Genomic DNA, 15,779 nt, shown 5'->3' on the forward strand with positions numbered 1-15,779 from the left:
CCCTGCGTTCGGGAGTCACTGGGAGTTTCCCAGGGACTAATGACACAAAGGCTTCTGGGAGCCACATCATTTCCTGGAGTCACATGACATGGGGAGCGCACAAATCTTGGCTATTTAAAACGACTGGAAGAATGCCATTAAACTAGTCAGATCATCGTGTCTCTTGTGTTCATTGTTGATTCACCACCCGCTACAGTGTTGACCCACCACAATATCATTCTTTAGCCCATCTGTCCCACCACATTAATTTACCCATCCTTTTCTGTCCATCCTCTTAGACTCACTTGTCATTACAACTACCAACCCCTCAAACCCTGTTGCATATCACAGATAAGTAGAGTATTTGTTAAATGGGTAGTACAGATGTTAACAGTATCCAAGGTGTGCTTGTATATGTATCACTGAAGGCCAACATGCAAGAGCAGCAAGTCATTAGGAAGGCAAATATTTTACTAGCCTTGATTATGAGTTTGATTACAGAGTAAGGAAGTCATATTAAAATTGTTTAGGGTGCTGGAGGGACAAATCCTGGGGCAAGTTTTGGTCTCCTGATGAAGTGATATCCTTGCCATATTAGGAAGGGGTGCAGAGAAGATTCACCATACTTTTTTCATTGTGGGAGAGAACAGTTATTTGTGTTCTTAAGAGGTTAAACATTGCAGCTTTTGAGAAAGGATGTGGAGGCTTTGGAACAGGAGAGGTTCATTTGGATTAAAATAAAAATTCAATGCGAGAGAAACTCGACTGGTCAAACAGTGAACCTTATATAGCAAAGGTAAAGATACATAAGCAATGTTTTGGGCTTCAGTCCAAAACACAGGTTATGCATACCTCATTGAAGGGCACAAATCCAAAACATTGGATATCATACCTCGATGAAGGGCACAAATCCAAAACATTGGATATCATACCTCATTGAAGGGCACAAATCCAAAACATTGGATATCATACCTCGATGAAGGGCACAAATCCAAAACATTGGATATCATACCTCATTGAAGGGCACAAATCCAAAACATTGGATATCATACCTCGATGAAGGGCACAAATCCAAAACATTGGATATCATACCTCATTGAAGGGCACAAATCCAAAACATTGGGTATCATACCTCATTGAAGGGCACAAATCCAAAACATTGGATATCATACCTCGATGAAGGGCACAAATCCAAAACATTGGATGTCATACCTCATTGAAGGGCACAAATCCAAAACATTGGGTATCATACCTCGATGAAGGGCACAAATCCAAAACATTGGATATCATACCTCATTGAAGGGCACAAATCCAAAACATTGGATATCATACCTCGATGAAGGGCACAAATCCAAAACATTGGATATCATACCTCATTGAAGGGCACAAATCCAAAACATTGGGTATCATACCTCATTGAAGGGCACAAATCCAAAACATTGGATATCATACCTCGATGAAGGGCACAAATCCAAAACATTGGGTATCATACCTCGATGAAGGGCACAAATCCAAAACATTGGATATCATACCTCGATGAAGGGCACAAATCCAAAACATTGGATATCATACCTCATTGAAGGACACAAATCCAAAACATTGGATATCATACCTCGATAAAGGGCACAAATCCAAAACATTGGATATCATACCTCGATGAAGGGCTCAAGCCTGAAACATTGGTTTTGTATATTTATCTTTGCTATATAAAGTACACCGTTTGACCTTTCTGAATTTCTCCAGCATTGTGTTTTTACTTCAACCAAGGTGCCTGCAAACTTTCGCGTTTTATTTAGGTTTACTTGTTGCCTTCTTTCGAGGGAGTGAGTAACCGGGAGAGATTGGGCAAACGGATTGTTTTCTCTGGAGCGTAAAAGGCTGAGGAGAGACCTGATGGAGGTTTAGAACAGCATCACTCTCTAGAGGCATCCACCTGTGGCAAAATACGTTGATCCCACACTATCCTCATAATTTTCACTAGCAACCAGCGATAGGGGAGACTCTTAAGCATTTACTGGCGTTGGCCCTGCTTTAAAAGGCGAATACGGAAATTTCACAACATCTGAAACTCGTCAGTCCATCATTCCAACTCTTGCTCTGCTTCAAACCCTCGCTCTGATTGGCGAGAAACTTTGCCGGCACTCACTTTGATTGATGCCTCGTTCTCCCCATCCTCGTTCTGAGTGAGCCAAGATTGGCTCCGTTCTCTGCCCCGCAAACCCCACTCTGATTGGCTCCCTTCTCTGCCCCGCAAACCTCGCTCTGATTGGCTCCCTTCTCCGTCCCTCAAACCTCGCTCTGATTGGCGAGAAACTTTGCCGGCACTCACTTTGATTGATGCCTCGTTCTCCCCATCCTCGTTCTGAGTGAGCCAAGATTGGCTCCGTTCTCTGCCCCGCAAACCCCACTCTGATTGGCTCCCTTCTCTGCCCCGCAAACCTCGCTCTGATTGGCTCCCTTCTCCGTCCCGCAAACCTCGCTCTGATTGGCGAGAAACTTTGCCGGCTCTCACTTTGATTGATGCCTCGTTCTCCCCATCCTCGTTCCGAGTGAGCCAGTTCTCTGCCCCGCAAACCCCATTCTGATTGGCTCCCTTCTCTGCCCCGCAAACCTCGCTCTGATTGGCTCCCTCCTCTGCCCCGCCCGCCCCGTCCTGATTGGTGCTGCGTTCTGCCCTGCAGATCTCACTCTGATCCCATCTCCCACGGTCACAGTCATGGAAGGAGAAGCCCCGGAGTGAGGCGCCTTCGGCAGAGTCTGCCCAGTTGGCCGCATCCGCACCCGCATTGCCTTGACATGGAAGCGGTCCCTTAATACCTTCTTGAGGGGGCGTCAGCGATGGCGGGGCTCATTAAGAAGCAGATCCTGAAGCACTTGTCCAGGTGAGCGGTGCAGCTTGTGTGGGAGGGAAAGCACTGACAGGGAGGATGTCACCGGGCCTGTGGCAGCCTGACCGCACCAGGGTTTCTCCTGCCCAGACCGTGTGCACGGTTGCAGCCGCCTTGCCTTGCCATTGCCCGTTTTCCGCACATCCCCCTGCCCCGAGTTTGCTGTGGAGCCGAGTCTGAGCGATCCGAATCAATCTGGAGTCGCCCTCCGAGGCTCCGGTCACCGAAACCCTTGTGGTTGGGATTTGTAAGTAATAGCAAGCCGAGAGCGGATTTCAGACGGAGGGTATCCCTGAAATTCAGCCTCAGCGAAGAAGAATGTGAGCGGAGAAAACTTTCCCGTCTCCTTGGCAGTCGAGAATGGCTTTGTTTCAGTCATTGGTGATGGGAGCATTGCAGGTAGACGATGGAGCAAGTGACACAAGTTGGGGTTCAGTCATTGGTGATGGGAGCATTGCAGGTAGACGATGGAGCAAGTGACACAAGTTGGGGTTCAGTCATTGGTGATGGGAGCATTGCAGGTAGACGTTGGAGCAAGTGACACAAGTTGGGGTTCGTATCGAGGAGGGTGGGGGGGGGGGGGAGACTTTCAGATTTTCCAGCTCTGGGTGGTCGGAAGATCATACATCAGGCAAGATAAACAACAGCGACTTTTGTCATTGCGGCGATGCCCCAAAACTGAGATTTTTTTTGGAAAATGAAGCTTTCTGTTGAACCTAGTCGATGCAAAAGCACTATTCCTCGGTGTTCGGTTAAAAAAAACGCTGCAGGGAAGTGCAGTTAGTTGGTGATTTTGATTTGAAACCGGTTTGCCACGCTTTGCAGATAGATTCGTCGGTTTAGATCGTTGTAGGACAAATGTAAAGGAATGAGAGAGGGCCCCCACTGAAGGCGGTGAGGGAAGGGAGGATGTGTCTGGTGGTGGGATCGTGTTGTCGGTGACGGAAATCACAGAGCATACGGAGGTTGGTGGGAATCCTATTGTTGTGCTTGGGGTGGGTGGATTGCAGAGCAGATAAGCAGAGAAATGGAGGAGATGCAGTACGAGCTAAGTTGATGGTGAAGGGGAAGCCACTTTTAGGAAGAAGGAGAACATTTCAGATGATCTGGACGGGCTCCCCTCCCCTGTCTGCCTTCTGTAGGGACCCGCTCCCTCCGTAAAGAAAGAAAAAAACCGACTACATTGATGCTGCCTCATGCATCTGGGTCAACTTTATTTACTGCTAACTTTTACCCTAACCTCAAATTCACCTGGTTCATCTCTTCCCTTTCTTGATCCTGGGAGATAAGCTTTTTACAGAAATTTTTTTTACTAACCTACTAACTCCCACGACGACCTCAACTGCACTTCTCACCCAGACCCATGCAAGGATTCTATTCCTTACTCTCAATTCCTCTGCCTGTCATACCTGTTCCCAAGATGAGATCTTCCAGTCCAGTTCATCCGAAATGTCTCCCTTTTTCCTAAAACGTGGCTTCCCCTCCACCAGCATTAACTCAGCCCTGTCTGGCCACTGTACAACCTGATAGCATTAACATTGACTTCTCTGGTTTCTACTAGCCTACTCCCCATTCCCCATCCCTTTGTCTTCTTTCCTCTAGCTCTCCACCCTCTCCATTTCCAGAACCCTCTCCCCTCCCCTTGTTTGTTGGTGTGCCCTCCTTCCCTTATTCACCTCCTGCCTGAGGGACTGTGCTCCTCCTCCTGCCCCTCACCCCATTTTGTTTGGACACCTGCCCATATTTTGTTCAAACCTTGATGAAGGGCTGAAGCCTGAAATTTTGGTTATGTATCTTTATCTTTGCTACATAAAGTACACTGTTTGACGTGCTAAGTTTCTCCAGCATTGTAAAGTAGTACCTTTCACAAGAAAGAACTGTCATGTATAATTTGTACACATTCCCATGTGCTGTTCAGGTGTTGATAATTAGCATCTTAACACATGTGGAGGTAATGTTAACTTGAAATCCACAGTGAAACTCTGGGCTTTTAGTTTGAAGGTTTTATGCAGTTTGATAGTTGGAGGAAATTGAGTTATCATGTATGAAGTACCCAGAAACAAATCAGACTATTGTGGTTGGAAAGTGACTAAGTGGCTTTCTTTCATTTTGCTCATTTTATAAATGATGCCTTGGCCAGTGCTTGGAAGAGAAATGCAGTTGTGCAACTTCTCCCAATCCTCAATGTAGTGCTGGAACCTATCTTGTCATTTGTTTTAAAAATCAAACTTTTAACAAATCAAAGTTAATTATGTAATAATAGAGATAAGGTTGATAATGCAGCAAAAGCTATTTTGTTTTACAACATCTAACTATTGCTAAATAGGTAGCCAAGCTATTTTAAATGCAAATGGGGGGGGGTGATATCCATGTAGCTTACTATGTCACATTCACAAAAAAGACAGAAAATTCCTATAATCAATCAAATTCCAGCAACAAAGTGATCATGTCTTTGTATTATTGAGCTTGGTACAGTTTTGGATGCATTTCTGATTCAAGTTTGACTGACCTCAATGTACAGCATTTTGGGAGTGCAGTAAAATTCAAGGTGCTGGGGATCATTATGCAATATCTAATATGAATACTGTACAAGGTTGGTTTCAATGAAATACAATAAATACTTTTGCTATATTGATATCAAGTTACCATTAATTACAATTCTGAAATGGCATTTGGGCAGATAAATGGACAGTAGGAATTAAGAAGGAAATGGGTCAAATTTGGGCAAATGATACCAGCCAGAATTCCATCTTGGTTGGCATGGATGAATTGGACCTATTCCTTGCAGTATGGATCTATGACTGATTCAAAGAGAGTAAGGTTGACCTATTCCTGAGTTTGTACTGGATCAAAATCTTGGAACTTTCTGCCTGAGGGCTTATGGGAGCAATTTTACGACAGATTGAGTAATTTTGCCTGTCTTCTCATAGGCAATTTGGGAGAGGGGAGGGGCAATAAAATATTTGCCAGAACCATCACATGCTTTAAATGAATAAATGAAGAGGTATTAGATTTCCAGAATAGTTACAAAGTGAGCTAAGGAAGAACTTCTTGAAGTTTGCTGCGTTGTCAAGTATTTAAGTACAACCCTAATCTGATTTTTAAATGCCAACATACAGGATGGGGGGGGGGGGGGTGGTGGTGGAGTGTGGCGGTGAACTGGGTAAGAGGGCTAAGTGGTCTGTATAGTTTGAATTTCTTCACGGAGGGAGAAAGTAGAGATTATTGGTCTTCCTGAAACTTGTGGGTGATTTAAAGTTTTTAAAGCAGACATAAATATTTCTGCTGGTGAGCAATCTAGAATTGGGGGATAGTCTGAAAATGATAGTACTGTGTCTTGCAAATTGCAGTTGATGCTTAATTTTCTGTGCAAGAGTGAAATCTGGGATTGATAGATTTATATTAACTTAAAAAAAGTCAAAGATATGAAGGAAGATAAGTATGTGGAATTGGATGGCAATTTGACTGTTGTTATGGGTTATATTTTGTATTATATATAAATATGTCTTTAACAGAGATAGATTGGGGGGGTTAGCGTAGGCCACTTCACAAACAGACGTTAACATTTTACAAAAGACATCTCATTTGAAATGCAAGAACTATGCATAAGGAGAGACTTCATGTCCACGGTGACTTTCCAGAAACTTTGAAGAATGCTTTTGGAGTCTTCGCAAGTAGGTGTTAATTGGACTGATGTTGTGGAATAAATGGACTATTGTCTTTAAGCAACAGATGTCCAGGCTCAGAAACTGATTCCGGTGCCAATGATCTGTCTGGTTGCAGTTTGCTGTTCTAAGAGTGGTCATGTGGTTTTGCAAGCAGAGAGAGAGAACAAAAATGTGATTCTTTGGAGAGAGAGAGAGTGACTTTTGGAGGCTGCAAAATGGTAAGCTGGCAGGCTTGTTGAAAACCCCATTTTGCAGATGGATTGTGAATTCTGAGTTCAGCCTGTCGAAAACCCTTGTAGTCTTTACAAGAGGAAATGTCTGGCTAGAGTGTTTCTCCTGAAATAAGGGAAACAAGAGGAACTCTGTGGTGACCTGGAAAAAGAGCTTATCATTTGGAAAAATCCATGATGGGGCAAGTTTCTTCGGCGAGTATCATTTGGAAAAATCCATGATGGGGCAAGTTTCTTCGGTGAGACACTGAAGTGGCTCATCAGAGGAAATGAGTTTGTGTGTGTGTGTGTGTGTGTGTGTGTCAAACGAGCAACAAATCTCTCTCTGAAACCAACAAGAACATTCCTGAGCAGTAACCATTTATTTTTAAGTACCAGAGCCTGGTGAAAATTCATAAATGTTAAATTCTGTACACAGTATAAGAATTGCCTGACACTGGTGAATGTGGAGAAGTGAATGACTGGACTATTCTAGCAAAGAACTTTCCTGAACATGTACACATTACACATACGTGCATCTAGAGATAAAAGGGATTCAAGTTAGATTAAGAAGTTAATAATAATAAGTTAAAGTTTGATCTTGTTTTTATATTTAAAGAAAATTAAAAGCAACTTTTGTTCAAGTAACCACTTGTCTTGGTGAATTTCTATTGCTGCTGGGTTTTGGGGTCCTTTGGGCTCGTAACAAAGTAATGTCAGAACTGGGTGAAAGAGGTAGATAGCTGGTTCCCGTCAATATTCTCCTGTGGAAAATCAAAGAAAAATAAACGTTCTGAATAGAACGGTACAGTGCAACTGAATGAACCATTCCTGTTGATAGAAATTTTACATGCAAGAGTGGCCTTTTTATGGCTGATAAATAATCTCCAGTGTAAACTGCACAAGGGAGATTACCAGATGAGTGAGTGCAGTGAACTAACTTCCTTGTATCAAGCTACAAAAGAAGACGATAATTCCCAGAGTTAGAAAATTGACCTGCTGATAATTGGTTAATTTTATTATCGGACAGTACTTTCCTCTGAAACCAGAAATAAATTTCACTTTTATGCAAACAATCTCAGCAGGCTATTTCAGAGTTGAGTTCTATAAAAGCAGCAAGTTACATGCAGAGAATTTGAGTAGGAACTGATTTGAGGTTTGTGAGAGCTCATAATGAGGTCTTATTTTCCCTTCTGCCATTGTATACTCAAGGTTATGACCTGTATATTCATGACGCAAGGCTGCGTCAAGAGCATGGCACCTAATGTAGGTGGGTTCCTTTTGTTTGAATAGCTTTCTACAGTGATGGTTGGGTGATTGCACAGCAATGATTGTAATGAACGTTATAATGGATTCAGGATCAATTTGAAAATGTAGGGAAATGACAGGAAATACTTAAAAGTCATTGGATCTAACGTGCAATGAAATTTGCATGCTCCACATCAATTATTGCTTTGGGTATTCATTATTAATTGGATGGTTTTCATTTTGAGAAGCTATAGAGAATGATCAAAGGGTGAACTTTATTCACTTGGTACTTGAATACCACTCTGACTGAAATTTGATTCTTCAAGAAAGCTCAAACAAAATAAATTATCCAACTATTCAAATTAATTCCTATTTTCATGAAAGTAATACAGATTTAAATTTTGCCATTGACAACTGGAATTACTTTGACAAACTTGTCTTTGTTGGAGGAGTCATAAATGCTCTGGTTCTTTACCTTTTTAGTGCTGGGACACATTACTTGTGGTTATCTCACTTGAAAGAGGACACCTTTTTTAAATAGAAAAGTTGCATTGTTTTGAAATGACATTTGCTAATTTCCCTTTGATGATCCTATTTTACAAGGTTTTATATGAAGTACTTTACCAGCATAGGGTAATTTTTGCTTTTTCTACATCACCTACGGCTCCTAGAACGCTTCCACCAGCGTTGTCTCCGCTCCATCCTCAACTTCATCCCTAACATCGAAGTACTCGAGATGGCAGAGGCCGACAGCATCGAATCCACGCTGCTGAAGATCCAACTGCGCTGGGTAGGTCACGTCTCCAGAACGGAGGACCATCACCTTCCAAAGATCGTGTTATATGGCGAGCTCTCCACTGGCCACCGTGACAGAGGTGCACCAAAAAAGAGGTACAAGGACTGCCTAAAGAAATCTCTTGGTGCCTGCCACATTGACCACCGCCAGTGGGCTCATATTGCCTCAAACCGTGAATCTTGGCGGGCAGCAAACTCCTTTGAAGAAGACCGCAGAGCCCACCTCACTGACAAAAGACAAAGGAGGAAAAACCCAACACCCAACCCCAACCCACCAATTTTCCTTTGCAACCGCTGCAACCGTGTCTGCCTGTCCCGCATTGGACTTGTCAGCCACAAACGAGCCTGCAGCTGACGTGGACATTACCCCTCCATAAATCTTCGTCCGCGAAGCCAAGCCAAAGTTATCTAAAAGCCAAGATAACTTTAAGATGCTGGTAGAGGGCCACGATTTTTCTGAAACGAGTGCATTGTGCAAAGTTTTAAGCTTTGAATCAATCTTGTTTATAATTTTGTATTACATGTGATGCTTGTCTTTTTATTAATTCACTAATTAAGATGCACAATGTTGGCTAATACACAATTTCAGTTATTTTGAACTGCAGAATTGATGGGGCTCTGTTTTCAGCTGCAAAAATCTTAAATCTCCTGCTTGGATGAGTGATAAAGATCATGTGGCCTTGTTCGATGAAGAGCATATTTTTAAAAACATTTACAACATGGTAGAAGCCAATTCTGGCCATTGAGACCCGTGCTGTCCAATTAACCTCCAATCTTGTATGTTTTAGAAGGTGAGAGGAAACCAGAGTATCGGGGAAAATCCATGGGGAGAATGTACATATTCCTTACAGATTGCACTGGATTTGGACCTGGGTAGCTGATGCTGTAATAGCATCTGCAATATGATCTGCCACAATTCCTTTCCTAACACTCCCAGAAACTGTTTGTATCAGTATTGAGTCCTTAGTTATCTTTTTTGATTTTTCTTTTGGAAATAAGATGTTCTGTTTGCCATTGATGAATGAATCACTTCAGTATGTATTGTGAAAAGTATTTCAATATCACAAAGTTATTCCATGATGCTATGGAGATACATTGGATGGAGCTTGCGTTCATATAGTGAGGATTGAGTGTATGAGTTTGGGTGAATACATTGCTGCTCCACAAAACATTGCTGTTTTGCACTTTGTTGTGTTCTGATTGGCATACTTCAGGAAGGACGTGGAAAAAAACAAATGGCCCGAACATTGGTTTTTCCAATTTTACCTAAACCCCATACCCACCTGATTTTATTTTTTCCATCTCTCTTTCTGCTCTCCTGTATTTAATTTTGTTCTCCCTTTTGAACTTTTCTTCTCCCTCCCCAAGCCCCTTCCTAATGGTTTTTCCCTCTACCTGTCTCTGCACCTCCCACACCTTCTGACCTCTGGGGCCCTTCCACCAGGTACTTTCACCTTTGAAGTAATTTCACCTCTTTAATCTTGGTCTCGATAAAGGGGTCTGTCTCAAATGTTGACTTCCCATGGATACTGGCAGACTTGCTGAGTTTTTTGAGGAGTTCTGTTCACCAAGATGTTGCCTGGAATGCAGGTCTTTAGTTTCAAGGAGAGAGAGATAATTGGCTGGTTTATTAATTGAAGCTCAGGAGGCTGATGTGTGACCTGAGTATCTTATTAGACTTAAGAAGGGCAGAGATGAGACAGATCTTTTTTTTCCCAAAACCAGAGGACGTTGAGAGGGGAAATATTTCAAGATAACTTGAGGAGCTTGGGATATATGAATACAATGATGTGGCCTGTTTCCACTCCGTAAATGGTTATATGGTTATGGTTAATTACGGCAAATTTGTGTTTGGAGAAACCTCAAATTGCATTTATTCTGCTAAGTTTGGCAGTGGCCAGAAAGTGTATAGCTGTAACTTGGAAAAATAATGTCGAACTGAACATACAAAGCTGGCACAATGAAATGCAGTCATGTATTTATTTAGAGAAAATAGCGTATAATTTAAGAAATATATTTTTAAAAAAATTAAGATGTGGAGTTTGTATTTGGAATGTATGCGTTTTTTTTTTTCTTTGGCTTGGCTTCGCGGATGAAGATTTATGGAGGGGGTAAAAAGTCCACGTCAGCTGCAGGCTCGTTTGTGGCTGACAAGTCCGATGCGGGACAGGCAGACACAATTGCAGCGGTTGCAAGGGAAAATTGGTTGGTTGGGGTTGGGTGTTGGGTTTTTCCTCCTTTGCCTTTTGTCAGTGAGGTGGGCTCTGCGGTCTTCTTCAAAGGAGGTTGCTGCCCGCCAAACTGTGAGGCGCCAAGATGCACGGTTTGAGGCGTTATCAGCCCACTGGCGGTGGTCAATGTGGCAGGCACCAAGAGATTTCTTTAGGCAGTCCTTGTACCTTTTCTTTGGTGCACCTCTGTCACGGTTGCCAGTGGAGAGCTCGCCATATAACACGATCTTGGGAAGGCGATGGTCCTCCATTCTGGAGACGTGACCCATGTATGCGTTTAGATGTTAAGTAAATGCTTTATATGTGATGAGAGATGTAAAAGGATGGGATACCACACAGCAACCTGTTATAATTTGATGTTATTCTGCTTTTTTTCAAAATAAGCTCCGAAGGGGGGAGGATTATAGAGGGTGGGATAGGTGGGAGGGGGGAGGAGGTGGGGTAGTAGGGGGGGGTAGCTTTAGATTATTTTGTTTTTTTTTAATTCTTTTTGTTTTGTAAAATTCCTAAATAAAATTTTTTTAAAAGATGACTTGAGAAGCAAGTAGTTATGTGGATAAAAGTGAAAGAGGTGGTGTAAAATGCTGGTTTGTCACAATAGAATTCTGATCCAATCAATTTCTATGAGAATTATTTTAGTAAGCATTTGATAACAAAAAGAAAGCTTTGCCTGATTAAACCTAAGTCTCACAGCTCTATTAAGAATGGATAGGAAATGTAAGAACCACCAAGAGGGATGTCCAATTAATTTTTAAAATTTAGACATACAGCACTGCAACAGCTCATTTCAGCCCATGAGCCTGTGTCGCCCAATTTATACCCAATTAACCTACACCCCCGGTATGTTTCGAATGGTGGGATGAAACACACGCACAGAACGTACGTACTCCTTACAGAATATGATCCCTGCTCCTGATCGCTGGTGCTGTAAAGGTGTTGCGCTAACTGCTACGCCAACAGTGCTGCCCTATAATTGATTCATAAAACGAGCAGTTCTCAAGTAAAACAGTTCTCACATTCCTTCAGTTGACTTGACTCCTGGCAGCAGCAAATCTCTGTTTATTTCCCTTGGCACTACACTTAATCCTAGTAACAAATTTGTGGTTTTTTTTAAACTTTTTTTTTCCTCCCCAAGTAATAAACGTAGTAATAATTGGTACAATAGTCAAAGAACCCCAACAACCAGCAATGAAATTGGTCACTTGAATTTCAGTGTTGGTTGAAAGAGGAAGAACTCTGCATCTTTCAGTGGTTGTCTTGTAATTTGAATGTAGCTTGAACAGATAATTGATTGAATCAGATATTATTTTATTGTCATGTAATAATACAGAAATGTAAATATTACACAAACTTGCTTTTAGACTGTCATAAAGCAGATTCACCATTAGCATTGCCCTTTATAATCCAAGAAAGAGAAGTCAGCGCCTCACAAGACACCAGTTCAGTTCAAACCATCAGCAACCGAGCCCAAATCCAACCTCCAAGACGATGAGGAAGCCTTCAATGTTCAAGGGCCATTGGGAACCCTTCTTGCCTTTATCACATTCTCGAATCGTGGTTCTCCTGAGCCAGTCTCTAGCAGCTTGGTGTGAGTACTTTGACCTCGTTGCCAGCAACCCACGGCTTGTCTGGGTTACTCACCTGCATGTCACGAACAGCTTGCCACCTGCCGATCACTTTGATGAAGGGCTCAAGCCCAAAAACTTGGTTATGTATTTTTATCTTCTTGTGTTTTACCTGCTGAGTTTCTCCAGCATTGTGTTTTTATTGTAGATCCTATCCTTGATGTGGTGTGGAATGCTTGCATCTACTATTCCCCAGCCTTGAGTTTTCTCACAGAAATAAAATGTTCAGATTTCAGAATTTTTGTCAGAGTACATACATCATGTACAACCCTAAGATTCTTTTTCCTGTGGGTGAGACCAAATTACCATTTATTGATCGTACAAAAACAATTTACACAATATTCACATGCAAACAAATAAACAATATAAGTATCTATAACAATACAGAGAGGAGAGGAAAAAAAGCAAAAAATAAAGTGCAAAAGTCTTAAATGAGTCCCTGATTGAATTGGTCGTTGAGGAGTCTGATGGTGAAGGAGTAGCTGGTATTCCTGAATCTGGTGGTGAGTCTTGTGGCGCCTATACCTCTTTTCTAATAGTACCAGTGAGAACAGACCGTGTGCTGGGTGGTGACGATTGTTGCTGCTCTCTGACGGCAGCATCCCCCATAGATGGTCTCGATGGTGGGAAGGGGATTTCCTGTGACGTTCTGGTGTGTCCCTACTACCTTTTGCAGTGCTTTACGCTCTGGGATATTGATGTCTCCATACCAAGCTGTGATGCAGCCAGTCAGCACACTTCTCCCCACACATCTGGAGAAATTTGCCAGAGTTTCCAATGTCATAGCAAAGCTCCGCAAACTCCTGGGGAAGTAGTGGCGCTGCCATGCTTTCTTCATGATGCCATTAGTATATTGGCTCCAGCGAAGATCCTCCAAAATTGTGACTCCCAAGAACTTAAATTTGTGCACACTTTCCACCTGATTCCCCAATGATCACTGGATCATACACATGTCCTGAAGTCAACCATCCTTGGTTTTGGTGACATTGAGTACCAGGTTATTACTGATGCACCATTCGGCCAAGATTTTAATCTCCCTCTTGTATGTTGACTCATTGCTTTTTTTAATACAACTGACTACGTATCCATCAGTGAATTTGTAGCTAGTGTTGTTGTCATACTGAGCCACACAGTCATGGGTGTAAAATGAATAAAGCAGGGGGCTCCCTTTGTGTTCTTTACATTGGAGAGACTGGACGTCGATTGGGAGATCACTTTGTTGAGCACCTCGGCTCTGTCCGCTGCAATAACATGGATTTCCCAGTGGCCACCCATTTCATTTCCCCGTCGCATTCCCTTGCTGACATATCTGTCCATGTACTCATGCACTGCTGGACTGAGACCATCTATCTGCAAATTGGAGAAACAACACCTCATCTTCCGACTGGATGGCATTAATATAGACTTCTTTGGCTTTTGTAAACCCCCTACCCCCGACCTATTCCCCCGTCACCTTCCCCAGTTCTGTCACTCCCTTCCCTGTCTCCTTTCGCACAGACATGATAAATTCGCACCTCTCCCCTTATCATATCCAATTAACACTTTTGTTGGTCTGGATTCCTCCCCCAGCCGGCATTGTCTGAATTCTGAGATTTTCTGATATTTCCTGCTTCTGCCCTTTCTGCTTCTTCCTTGAAGAAGGGCTCAGGCCCAAAACATCGGCAATATATCTTTGCTTTTTATGGATTCTGAAAAGCCGGATGAGTTCCTCCAGCATTTTGGTATGTTTTGGCTAAGAATACAGCCCTGTGGTACTCCAGTACTGATGGAGATTATGGAGGAGATGTTTTTGCCAATCCTCACTGATTGTGGGCTGTAGGTGAGAAAATCAAGGATCCATTTGCACAGTGGATTGGCACAGTGGATTTGAGGGGATGATGGTGTTGAATGCTGAACTGTAGTCGATAAAGAGCATAAAAAGTATCACTTGCATGTTTCAAAAGTTCTTGCTATGGTATCAGTTCCCTGGTCCCAGTTTGGGAAGCAAGGGTACTTTTGTATATTAGGAACATTGATTTTGAAGGAGTTTCTCAAGGATTTGGTGTACCCAGCTGCAGCTATCCCAGGCCTAAGTGCACTTGACATGGATCTTTGAAATTAAAGCTCTTTTACTGTGTTATGAACACATATTAGGTTAAAAATACTTTCCATAAATTTGCCTGGATTTTTGAAACAGAAATTTAGATGAGAATAGAGAATAATAACTGTTATGAAATTATCATTATTTTCTAACTTCCTGCCGCTTCGATCTACATTTTTAAAGTATTTTTGTTAGTGTTGCCAAACATCTTGAAAGGATGCAAACAAGTTACATTTTAAATAAATAAATGCCAGTTTTAAAATAATATGTATTCCTCTGAATAACAATTTAGGTTGTCATGGTGATAAATGATTACTGGTGGAGAAATAGTAAACATTTCATCAGTCAAAAACTTGCAGCAAGCTGAATAAGTTCTCCCAGGTATTTGTAATTGTCCACGAGTGTTTGCTACAAGTATGATAGTTGATAATTTTGTGGACTTATAATGTTACCATTTATTCTTTTGGTTAATGGCAACTTACTATGAGTGCAGCAAAAGTATTTATTGTGATTCATTCAGTTTATTGAAACCAAAATGATAACCTTGTATTGGATACTGCATAATGTTTCACCTCATTGAACCACAGAAACAATATGGAATATTAGATTTGAATTTGAGATAATAATAATAATTAAAAAAATAAAGTGATTTCCAGACATTTTTCAAAGTGACAGTAAACATTTTATGATTTAACTGTTTTAAATCAAATTTTATTATAACACACTAAGCTTGTACCTCTGAAAAATGATTTTTCCAAGTCAAATTTATTGTCACATACACCCCTGAGATTTTTTTTCCTGTTTGCAGGCAGAATTTTGACTTTACAGTAACCGTCCTTCAAAAAGATATGTATACAAAAAAGAGAAATGAAAGAAATGTAAACAAACTGTAATACAAAAAAATTCAGTAATAAATAATGTGCAAATAAAGAATTCTTAAATGAGGCTCTGACTGAGTGTTGCTGAGAAATCTGATGATGGAGGGATTGCAACTGTTCGTGAACCTGATGGCATGAGTCTTGTGGCATCTATACCTCTTTCCTGTTGGCAGCACCG

At 41.8% G+C, this 15,779-nt stretch overlaps 1 protein-coding gene across 2 annotated transcripts in view; it reads left to right on the forward strand.

Moving 5' to 3' along the window:
- Window positions 1-2,505: 2,505 nt before the first annotated feature.
- Window positions 2,506-15,779, forward strand: part of bltp3b (bridge-like lipid transfer protein family member 3B) — an 87,564-nt gene continuing 74,290 nt past the window's right edge. The window contains exon 1 of one of the 2 annotated variants that reach the window (XM_069908314.1): window positions 2,506-2,861. In XM_069908314.1, the coding sequence (XP_069764415.1) occupies window positions 2,818-2,861 (44 nt within the window). In that variant the 5' untranslated portion in view covers window positions 2,506-2,817. The remainder of the gene's footprint in view (window positions 2,862-15,779) is intronic. The other variant, XM_069908316.1, reaches the window with a different exon arrangement.

Source organism: Narcine bancroftii, chromosome 13 (genome assembly GCF_036971445.1).
Source record: "Narcine bancroftii isolate sNarBan1 chromosome 13, sNarBan1.hap1, whole genome shotgun sequence".
Taxonomy (NCBI): domain Eukaryota; kingdom Metazoa; phylum Chordata; class Chondrichthyes; order Torpediniformes; family Narcinidae; genus Narcine; species Narcine bancroftii.